Source organism: Zosterops lateralis (assembly GCF_965231275.1).
Source record: "Zosterops lateralis genome assembly, chromosome: 3".
Lineage (NCBI taxonomy): Eukaryota > Metazoa > Chordata > Aves > Passeriformes > Zosteropidae > Zosterops > Zosterops lateralis.
This window is the reverse complement of record NC_139764.1, coordinates 57,083,763-57,096,119: the sequence shown is the minus strand read 5'-3', so window position 1 is coordinate 57,096,119 and position 12,357 is coordinate 57,083,763. Positions and strand designations below refer to the sequence as shown.

Sequence of the window (12,357 nt, the reverse complement as noted above, 5' to 3'; positions counted from 1 at the left end):
TATGATACAATAATAAAATCATAGATTTTTAACCATGACTTGAACATACAGCTGCATGTCATCAATTCTGTAGTAGAAACAGATGTGTATTTATAAACATGAGATTTCCAGGTGCACTCATACTTGAATATATAAGAGCATACACATTAGCAATTACTGATCACAAACACACCACTAAAATTGTAAGCCCTTTTTACTTCAACAGTCTTTTTTTTTAAGTTTACACAAAATTCAGATTCAGCAAGATATACTCAACACAGTAGTAAATTAAAACATAATTAGTAATCTTTAACACGCTTCACACATTTAAATAAATCTCTTGAGGTCTTGACCTGAATGACCACCAAGATGATCTTGCAGATGCCACTGAAATCAACTGTTATATGAGATTTCCACAAGTACAAAAGGGATCCCTGCTCATTTTAGCACCAAAATTAACCTTCTATGTACTTTGAAAGTACACTCATAAATAAAAAGAATGGCATAGTAAAGTCTAAACATAAGGGACAGAGCTGGAAAGCAAAGAAACAATACTTTACTATGAGTTTCACAATACTGATCCTTAAACTTAATATCCACAAATCTAGATAGAAGCTCTTCACTTAAATTAAGAAACTAAACGTGTACCTGGTCCATTTTATTGACTGCAACAGCCAATTGTGTCACTCCAAGAGATCGCACTAATAATCCATGTTCTCGAGTTTGTCCACCCGTCTCAAACCCTGCCTCAAATTCTCCTCTGCTGGCATCCACAACCAAAATTGCCACATCAGCCTACATTATAAGGGGGAAAAAATCAAAGTGGTTAAGAGGTGGAAATAATCTGGGTAAATACCTCAATCATAACATTTCACACAAAATGTACTTTACACAGGAGGAATCCTGATGTCCTCCAAATGCAATTGAAACTGCTTGGTCCCATCTGTATCATACCCACTTTGGTGAGATACTATGGCATTATGTCATCCTATGTCATAAACCAGTATCTCCTGGTTAAACACAGGACTACTGCTGGTTTGTCCCCTCCAATCTACCCATTGTGGATGCTGCACACACAGACCTAAACAAAAGCAGCCTATGCTCAGAAGACTTAGAACACAATGTATGAGTGAAATGTCCAATTCTTTCTGCCTTGGTCTGTGCATCTTCTTAGTGAGAAGCTGCAAAAATTACAAACAAAACGCTACACTACGTAACTGAGACAACCAGTTGTACTGTACAGTTGATTGTATGCTGGATATGAATGCTTCACAGCCCACTCAACACATTGAAGCATGCCAAAATCACAAGGCGGCAAAGACAAAGTAGCCTATTTTACCACGTAGACAAACCCTCTGCCAAAGCATTAAGAGCTTTTGTGTAGTCTACAGCACTGCACAAAAGTCAGCATGTAAGCATTGGGAAAAACACAGATCTTGCTGTTAGCCTTAAATGCTGCTAATATTTCTTGTACTTTTCCTGCTTTGGTAAGTAATTGTCAGTTAGATCATCATCATGGACTAAGTGACGGCAACAGATGTGAACAACAAAGGTACTGGTGTCAACAGGCAGGTGTAAGACCATTCCAGAGGAGATGGACATAATAGGAAGAGAGAAGAAAACATGGTACTTTCTCCCTTTCCCTAAATGCTTACGCTTCAGAATTCTGGGAAAAGGAATAGAGTCCTGACACTGAACTTCCCCCACCTCATCCTAGGCATGAAATCCCCACAGCTCAGAGATGGCAGGAGTGTGAGGATGGGAAAAGGATGACTCATGAATTTCCTCAGAGCTCCCAGACTCAGAAGCGTATATCTTCAAAAGAAAGATATCCTGCATTTTCTAAATTATAAATTATAAAAACAGTACCTCAGGACTTACTGAATGTGTATCAAAGGCCAGATGCTGGTCTTGATAAGGGTGATTTGCATTTTGCTAACAGCAGCTGGGGATTCACCTCCTAACAGCATTCTCCACAATAGAAAGGCATTAAAGCCATTTCCAGCCATTGCTTCAGCACTGAGCCTACTCTAATAGGCAACAGAAAGTTGCAAAGTTTCAGTGATTCCTTAACAGGCTCCGGAACAGACCAGCCCCTCATCACCCTGAGAGCTGGAATACAGAGATACCAAGCTTTATTTGGTCAGCCCTGTCTTCTGCTGAACTGATACAATTAATTGTTGGGGGATCTGCAACTCTTCCCTTAGTATTTCTGCCTGTGTTCATTTTCTCCCAAAAGAAAAAATTATTTAAACAACAATTGTAAAGAAATAGCACATCTGAGTCAACATTTTCCACTGCTCTGAAACTAAAGATTCACTTCTAATTTTAAAACTCATAAGATTGCTACAACACATATTCCGCCAAATATAGATGGCTTTATAAGCACTACACCATAATTACCAAACTTCTGACTATTCTGCAGCCTAACCACTGGGTCACAAGGTCTGAATTCTCACCCAGGCTCTGCTTCAGAGCTAAAGCAGAACTTGGGTCAAGCCAGTCTCCCTACAGTGCAGTTCTCTATCTGTAAGATCATTCTAGCAGTACTCATCCAAGTACTCAACAAAGATCCTAAGATATAACCCATATTTCAGACAGTTATGACATGCAGAAAGCAAAAACAGCTTAGCTTTGAAAAAAAAATTATTAAATCTCTACTTTGGAGAATCAATTTTATTATATAAAGAAGGGTGCCTTTAAGGCCTTTAAGTAAAAAAAAGAAAAAAAAAAAAAATCACTCCTTTTATATCATATAACCATGTTCTTTTCCCCCACCTCTGAGGTATTATTTCCACAAATAACTAATCCATAGGAGACTAGTAAGTGCCATACTGAATTAATGAGTAGTGTCCAATGCTTTCAACTTCACCTACTGTTCCTAAAACAAGTGGCATGCAGTCTCTGCAAATATCCTCTTGAAAGATTCATGCATCCTGTATAAACTGTGTTATCAGTTTTCTCATCCCCTAAAAAAATACACTGCAAAGCAGAAAAAAAAGTGTTTTGCTTGACCTATAAATCGTTTTTAAACTCAAAATCACTTAAAATCTTAACCTACAAAATGATTTTCATTGAACTACTCATTGAGTAAACATATACCACATCTGAATAGCTTTCAAAGCTCAAATATGATTTTATCAAACTGCAACTATTAAATTACTTGCATAATAAAACCCTCCTCACAAATGTTACCATCAAAAAAAGCAACTACCTTTAATGTTTAACAAACACACTCTTTTTAAAGTTTAGAAAACGCAAAGACAGGTTAACACCATCAGTGATTCCATTCCAGTCCATCTTGGACTTTAAAAGAAAAACAATTTAAGAAGTTACAAATAATACTGATATTGGAAAAAGCATTTTAGACCATCTTTACCTGTGCAGCGCCTGTGATCATATTTGGAATGAAGTCTTTGTGGCCTGGAGCATCCATCAGTGTAATTACTTTAGTTGGTGTCTCAAATTTGGTCATACCCACATCCATTGTCACTCCCCTTAAACAAAGCATACATGCAATGCACCATTAAGACTGCTTTAAAACTTCACAAAGATATAAAGTAAGGTATTAAAAACACAACCATGAAATTATAACTTCATATCATCTTTCAGTGATTTAGCCTTCACCACAGGGACACCTGTGTGCGGGAAGACAAAGGTATCTAGAGCTGCCTTTTAGTAAATCCAATGTTGAAGAAAAATACCCAGAATTCCCAATTACCATGCACCCACAGACTGTGTTCCAACAAGCACAGAAACTGAGCTGCATATTTAAATCACTACTAATTACACTTTTGATATTTAGTTCTTCGGAAAAAGGTATCAGAGTAAGTGAAACATAGTTGAGTTTAAAAAACCTAGGTGGTATAAGGCTATAGAGATACAGTCACACAGAGATCCACAGGCAGAACTCCTGATTACCAAGGAAGGATCCCAAAATATGTGGACTCAGTTCCATATCTCGCTAACTTCCACAGGGGATAGGATCCATCTCATCAAATGCCCACACCTACTGTACACGTGTCTGTATCTGGGTTAGTCATCTGCATCTCCCTTTACAACCAAGACAGACAGGAACTTTCAAGGGACAAAACATCTTGTAGTAGCAGATACTTTTAGTATGCTACTTCCAATCACCAAAAAATCCCAAAATAAGCCCCTAAACATCCCAAACGTTTACAGATGACTTCAGAAAGTTGGGGTTTTTTAAAATAAAAAACTCAGAGCAAAGAGAAAATAGAATCAATCAAAAACAACAATTCAGAAAACTCTCTTCAACATAAAAATGTAATTTTAAATTTCATATTTCAAATTAATAAAAGCCTTTTATAAAGCATACAAATATAATTGTTAATTTAATTAACTCGTAGATTTTATTCTAAAAGCAATATAAGTCACATGTGATGAACTGACATTTTGATGCTTAGTTTATCAGACTAATATTTTCTAAAAAATGCTGTTCTTTCACAGAAAAAAGGTAACTCCCATCAAAATGTATTTCTACCTTTCTCTTTCTTCACCAGTTTCATCCAAGACCCATGCATAGGCAAATGAAGCTTTACCAGCCTTTTTAGATTCCTGTTCATATTTGTGCATAGTTCTTTTGTTCACATTTCCCAAAAGGTAGAGCAAATGACCCATTAAAGTACTTTTGCCTGCATCAACATGTCCTGTGGAAGAAAATAAATATTGCAGCAATTTTATTCATTTATACAATTTAGTTATAGCACAATAAATATGCTAAACATATGCACATCACATGCACTGATAATGCTTCTGTAATCCACAAAACTTCATAATCCTGTGAGACAGAGACATAGCCATAGAGCACCTGCAAATTCATGATAAAAAGAACATGCTCCAACAATTAAACCAAACCAAGCATGTTCTGTATGCTTAAACGGATGCTATGTCAACCTCACTGTCCAAGTCAAACACATCTGAATGCACTCCCTCCAAAAAATGCAGATGCAACTGAAAACAGTAAGAGATTTCCCTTCCGTGGAGTGAGGACAGTTTTGCTTCTGTATCACTTCCACATTAAATACAGTTTTTAAACTTTATCTTTGTCAGAAATGTAATTTAATAGTATTACCTATTACCACCAAATTCAGCAATTGCTTTCCTCCTTGTCTCTTCTCCAACTCTGCTTTCACATCTATTTGTGGTCTTGCCTTGCTTGACTTTTTTGCTGGAGTAGGCACCACATTCTGCTCTTCTGAGACCTGCACTACTTGGGGCGAAAGAGTAGATTTTGAGACAGCCTCGAGTACCCCAGAAGTTACACTGGCATCTTCAGGTAACAGTCCTTTCTGAGGTGTATTAGGGTGGCCATTTTCTTCAGCAAGCCCACTAGGGGAAAAAAGAAAACACAGAGAATGCAAATGGCAAAGAAGACATAGAACTAGGGAACAGAAATTGAGTTTTTCCTTCACTATCATATAAGTCTCAAGGAGTATGTGATAAGCCCATTAAGGTGGAACTGATAAGCAGCTGGATAAAAACTGTAGATACCAGCTCTGAACATCTTGTCTGAAAAGCACTGTTTACAAAAGCAAGATAAAAGAAACCTTGTAAAATAGATGAACAGATAAACAAGCTTTCCATAGACTCTTCCTTTAACAGGAAAGGACAATTACGCAGAACAACCACAGAGCAGGTTCCTCTGAACTAAGAGCCCAAGTCAACTTTGAAGCACAGATCCTGAAAACAGTTTCTAAGTACACTACCATTACTACAGCTGAACATAGTAATGTTTTATTGTGAGAACAGCAAGATAACAAAGGGTTGATATTAAGCACATGTAAGCTGCAATTTAAAGTGTAAAGCTTATATAGAACTGTAAGAGATGAGTTAAGATTTATCAATATTGAAAAAATTTGTTCCATGCATCAAACAAAGCACCCAGGACTAAAGAGATGTGGATTCCCAAACTCCCTTTTTCTAACATCTTGTTCTCCCACAAATCACCATACTAATCGTAATGGTAAATAATCCTAAATACGTTATTTTCTTACACTGTCTCTTTTTATCTCCACTTTGTAAAAGAACATATTTTTCTGACTTACACAAGCTTTCTGAGAATGTACAATATTATTCTTTACCTGTCATAGCAAAGATGATCACTAAAAACAAATATTAAGTAACATTTTAAAGACAGCAAAAGCTTTCTTACTGCCTGATAGAGCTGCATGGTGAGGCATTAATGTAAGAAACAAGACAGTAACAGATGCAGTTATTACAGGTCGGCCAACATTTTACCAAAGATCAATATAGCAAATGTCAATATACAATTAAAATCCCTATGAAACACTGCATTTAAAATTTTATCTAAGGAGAATAAGCTTCTTCCCCTGGAAAACCGGAAATCCATTCAAGTTCAGTACCATCATGCTGCAGACTGCTTTCTCTGGAACAGCTTCATTCAGGCTCTCAGAGTCAAGTGTTTCCACATCCACAGCGAAATCTTCACTCTCTACTTTCTGTTTAAATGCCACAATTAAGTACTCAGTCTTAATCTTTTCAACTTCTACAAACAAAACAATTTGTTTTGGTATTTTAGAATCCCACATTGTGACCTCTCAGCTTTTATTTGACATTACTTCTTATTTTCTGTCCGTGTAGGAGTATTTGCATTGCGTTAGTCCCTTTCCATTACACAGATCTCATGGAACAATACAGTCTAAACATGTTAGTCTACTAAATAAAGCTGTTGAAGAGTTATGATCTAAAAAATTAAACATAAATGTTCAGATCAAACACGAGCTTTGCCTCTCATTACAGCACTAAATAACATGGGACATTTTATGGCTCCCCCTTCATCCCCACAGTTTCAGAACCCACCTGCGTTATCAGTACTGCAGCAGACTGATTGATTTTGACACCTTTTCATAAGGCCCAAAGCCAAGTTTTTCTCTTGATTGTGAGACCAAAGCAGAAATTCCAATGCTCATTTTTTCTGGCTACTGTTTCAAAACCCAAGGTCAGGTTTTGCCTCAAGCCTGGATGTCCAGGCATGATTCCCAAATTAGCTAAGCAAACAACTTGGGTTTATGCCAGCCATGATGGTTGCAGGGGTACAGATGGTACCTGTGCTTCTGCATAATAGACAGAAAATTCTGTATAAAGCCTATTTGATATTAAATAAAATATAGATGTATAAGGTCTATTTATATTTTTGTGTTAAAGCCTTTTTTAAAAATAAGTCTTCTATCAAAATATTCCAAACCACTCACAGGAGAAGGACAAGTTTTTATCAAACTACTGCCTTAAGTCACACAATCTTGACATCCTAGAATTCACAGTACAAAACCAACTGTTCTCTATCACCAACTATTGCTCCAACATTACAGATAACATTGCAGCTTGACAAGCTGAATAACCTTTGTAACACTTGATTCTCTAAACCAAATCAATAGTTGTCATCATTGATGACCAACATGTAGCAATGAAGAAAGTTGACTGCATATGAATTATTTCACAGGGAAAAAAGTCACTACAACTATTTATGCTTTCTTTTACCAGAAAAGGTAAGTGCATTTCTATAAGGCTGAACAGAAAATCTACTTTGGAATGGCAAAGCAATTATTTTCTTCAATATCTCTGCAGGGAAATTTTACTTCATGAAAACAGACTGGAAACAATCAAGCTGATAGAGGGTAAATATACAGAGAACTGTGGTAATTAAGTTTTCTACATATTTTAATAAGGTATTAAAATCATCTGAATGATGTAAAGTATACCAAATAATTTTTGTCTCGATCATTCAAGAGAGCTTCATATATTAACGATTAATTTGCATTAGACAGCTTTCATCAAAATTAAGACTCTTCCATCTTTTTCCCTTTTTTCCGGCAGACTTTAGTTCAGTCTCAGCATAATATCCAGCATGTTCACATTGAAGTACCAGGACTAGTGCCAATATGCAAAGGTCACACTGAAATGCAAATATGGTATTTTACATTGGTATCAAATTTTCTTCCCTGAAAGTCTAATATTTGAAGTTCTGGAGAAAACTATTTGTATAAGAAGTCGTATCAAAGTAGCCTTTACATCTGGCAATAGTTTTCTCTCCTTTTCAGTGTCTGCATTTCTTTCCAAACCAAATTTTCAAAAGTGGAAAAAAAAAAAATTAAAAGGCAATAATTTAGATGAAGCTGAAAGTAATGTGACCCAAAAACATAGCTCTCACATTTTTCTATAGCTTTCCAAAATACATTCAAGCATGTTACATCAGCCTATTAGCAGACAGGAATGTATTTTCAGAGAGGTTATTTGTAAGCCTCTAAATTTTATTTTGTTAAACTAGGTAATGATTCTTTTTCTAATCCCAGATGCTAAGATCCTCCTGCAGGCCAAAGTCTATGTCAGTAAGGATTCCCCAAAAGAGGATGGATTTTGTGTGATAGAATTTAAACTAATTACAGACTCTGAAAGAACCATGGTTATTGCCAGAGACAGTAAGTACTCTCTCATTTCTACATAGGTTTTATTGCAACCACCACTGCTTAAGGCTGCCAAATAGCTTTTACTCTGGGTGGTGTAAAGAAAAAGTGCTAGTTACATATGAAATGAGTGAAACAAGGCTCTAGTCATCATTAGGGCTTGCTACTTTTTCAAGGGTACAGTATTTGAACAGTCAGTACACTGCTAGAGTTTAAAAGTTTCGGATATTACTGTGTTTTGGAAACCTAGAAATAACTTGTGCCACAATAAAGCTAGACCTTTCAGAGAAGAAACATCAGAATGGACAGAGCCTATGATCTACTTACAGAGTATCCCTAATAACACAATTCTGCTTTTTGCTGACCAGTGTCAGGGAAAGGGAGAGCAAGTTTATTCCTAGGTACCTAAACAGGAAAGTAGGAAGATTAAATTCCAGTCTTATGGAAGTACATGAAGAGAAATGATAATAGTAAGTAATAGTAAGACCCTGATAGTTAGTTATGCTTCATGGCAACCAGATAAGTTTATTGAAAGCTTGATAATGGCTCAGAAGAATGCTAAGGAGCTCCATTTCTGACAGTCAATAAACAAAATGAATGGCATTGGAAATGTTCTTCAGCTAGCCTCTTCCCACAAGGTTTTTACAAAATTATTGAATTGAAAATTCCTGTCAGAAGACAGTACTAATGTGTGACTAGTGCAGGCACTTGAGAATATAACCAAGTCAATTGCACTAGAAAGCATCTGTGGTAGCAAAGTTCCAGCTTGGTCTGAGCCATGGCAACCTACCATAGGAGAAAAATTTATATTGGAGGAAGACCACTTCCTAAACCATTGCTTGGTTGAGAACTTGATGGAACTATCAAAATAGCCTCAGTTTGCTAACCACTGCTATGTGGTAACGTGGAGCCATTGATTATGCAACACAACTTCTTTGAAAGGACAGAACTATTATGAACTTTGAATGCCCACTGAGATGATGTACTCAAGAAAGCTTGCCCATCAGCACTTCAGGCACAAATGTCAAAACAGCCTATCACAGCTCTTTTGGAAATCAGCAGACAAACCAAAGCCAGGCAAGGACCAACATTTAGTGAAAAAATTAAAACTGCCAGGCCAGAAACTTCCTATGCTGTCTTGCCAACAAGGACCATAACAGTAAACTGAATAAAATGTTATAGTTACATTACTGTTTCCTGAGGAACATTAATAAATGCAACATAAGTCTTTATAAGACACATTAGAAGGCATTCAATCTCCCACAAGTACTGAAAGGTTCACACCACCACGCATTCGAAGAGGAACCTGAAATCTCATCTGCTCAATATTAACTCTTCAGAATTTAGCTTTTAAACATTATTTTCAATATTCTAGTCTGGATGCTGAGTGAATTATTTTTACACAACCGACTCTTTCGGAGTACTTACAGTCATTACAGAAATGTCTACATTTATTTCCCCTTTCAAAATTATTAATTACAAAATATTGGTCAGACTAGTTAAAATAATCAACCCTTTTTTAGTCGCAACTTCTTCTAGTTTCCTTTATTATCTAACAGAAAGAAAAAGCCAGTAAACTGTTTTGCTAAAGCATCAGTTTATCAGCAAACTCCATTTTCCATAGGCAATTCCACTAATACCCAGCAACAAAGGCAATCAATGTTCAAAGCAATTAATGACTTCTAATAATCCATCCATTTCAAATAAGATTCACTGATTAATATGAGGTTATACCTCATAACAGGACTGAATTATAGACTGAATAGTTAGTCAAAGAATGGGATTTTTTGCTAATGCAAGTCTGCTGCTTGTAAAAATATGGTCCAAAAATTATCATTAAGATCCCATATGGGTAGTGACAAAAACTAGTTCATATGTACTATACAATTTTCTTCTAATGGTATCTCCACCAGCACCATACAAATATTCTGGGGTAAAAGTAGGGGGCACAGTTATAGATATTTTAGAATCCATTTAGACTGCTTTGAGTAATTTATACTGGTGCTTTTGGTCAGTGACATAAAGTATGTGCTTAAAAAGCTGTATTATTATAAACACCTTGCAGTAAATTAACAATGAAATAAGAACATAAAGAAGTTATGAAAAGGGTCAAAGGAACAAGTCTTTCTTAAGTGTTTATAAACACAAATTCCTTCTCTTCCTTAACAGATTATCCTTATTCTGCCATTAATCCAGAAGGTAACTGCAAAATAAACAAAACAACCATAATACTAACTGAATTGAGGTGGAGGTTCATGTTTTGTTTTTCAAGTTTAGTAAGATGATTCTCTGCCTCTATAAAGTCAAGGTCACAGGCTTTGGCAGTGCCTCCACAGCAGTCTATTAGACAAAAGAAAAAAGGAGGCTCTCATCACACTCCTTGAAGAAGGGGTCTTTAAGACATGCAGGTAACTTTACCATTTAAATGGTATCTTCTTCCATATACATTGATTGGCTGTGCTCCAAATCTCATGCTCTTTTACAAATCATTTCACTTCTTACCTATTCTTCCCACTTAAAGCTAAATACCTAATGCATATCCAATTTCTACAGTAAAAAGAAGTTTGTTTTCAATTAGTATTTCATCAGTACCACTAAATGAGATGAATTAAAAACCATCTTCACAATCACAGAATGACAGAATATTTTTAGTTAGAAAGGGTCTTCAAAGGCCATCTAGTTCAACCCCCCTGCAATAAGCAAGGACATCTTCAACTAGATCAGGTTGCTCAGAGCTTGGTCCAGTCTGATTCTGTAAAGTTTCCATGGGTGGGGCATCCACCACCTCTTTGGGAAACCTGTTCCTGGTGTTTTAACACCCTCACTGTTAACAACTTTTTCCTTATATACGATCTAGACTCCCTTGCAGTTTAAAAACGTTACACCCTTTGTCATGTCAGAACAAGCCCTCCTAAAATGCCTGTCCCCATCTTTCTTATATAACCCTTCAGGTACTGAAAAGCTGCAATAAGATCATCTCCAAAGCACTCTTCAGGTTGAGCAACTCCAGCTTTCTCAGGTTGTCTTCATAAGAAAGGTGCTTCACCTCTCTAATATTAATCTTGGTGGCCTCCTCTGGGCCCACTCCAACAGGTCCATGTCTTTCTTTCCTGTGCTGAAAACCCCAGAACTGAACACAGTACTCCAGGTGGGGTCTCAAAAGAGCAATATTAAGGATTTATCTAAAGGATTTACCCACAGGTCCTGAAGGTCTAGTATTTTTTCTGCCACTGAACTGCAAGCAAACATGGTACAAACCATGTCAGTGTGCCTGGAAAGAAGCAGAATGGCTGAGAACCATGTTGGAGACAACCATCTTTCATCAGAGACTGAGTCATCACTAGGCTATCCAAGAATTAATTACTTTCGTCTACAGATGAGGAAACATTCTTCTTATGTCCTCCTTCCCTGTGGAGTAGGCACACATGCTAAGTAAGTATCAGATACAAAATTCTGTATTTGCTCTTCTTTAAAAATAAACATTTTAAATAGCCATTATTACCATTTTAAAAATAAATCAATCACAACTACTTAATATTAGCTGGCAGATCTCCACTCACTTCATATTCCTTTCTTTTTCTAAACTTCTATCCAAATTAAATTACTACACCAAAGTCCCCATGGAAAACTCCACTTCTAAGAAGTTTAATAAGAACACAGGAGATGAAGGTGCCTGAAACTTTGTGAGTCCAGTTGTCAAACCCAGAGTCACTGATTAGTAGATAGTGAGAAAAAAAAAAAAAAAAAATTACTTTTCCTTTATATGTTGCAAATCTCAAAGAGTACAGACAAAATATTTTGAAAGTCCCAGAAATTTTTCATTTGGAGCTTATTGCATCTAAGGAGATGGAGTGAAGGTGATGTCTTTTAGCAATTACATTTAGCAGCATAAAGGAATAATGACACCAGCTTCACACCTTGTATTAAATGTGCT

At 36.4% G+C, this 12,357-nt stretch overlaps 1 protein-coding gene across 2 annotated transcripts in view; it reads right to left on the bottom strand.

The window, feature by feature from the left end:
• HBS1L (HBS1 like translational GTPase) overlaps window positions 1-12,357 on the bottom strand; it is a 59,132-nt gene that overhangs the window by 11,431 nt on the left and 35,344 nt on the right. For both annotated transcript variants that reach the window (XM_083856590.1, XM_083856592.1), the window contains 4 exons: window positions 5,075-5,331; window positions 4,484-4,649; window positions 3,359-3,476; window positions 628-774 (listed from right to left, as the gene is read on the bottom strand). In XM_083856590.1, the coding sequence (XP_083712716.1) occupies window positions 628-774; window positions 3,359-3,476; window positions 4,484-4,649; window positions 5,075-5,331 (688 nt within the window). The remainder of the gene's footprint in view (window positions 1-627; window positions 775-3,358; window positions 3,477-4,483; window positions 4,650-5,074; window positions 5,332-12,357) is intronic.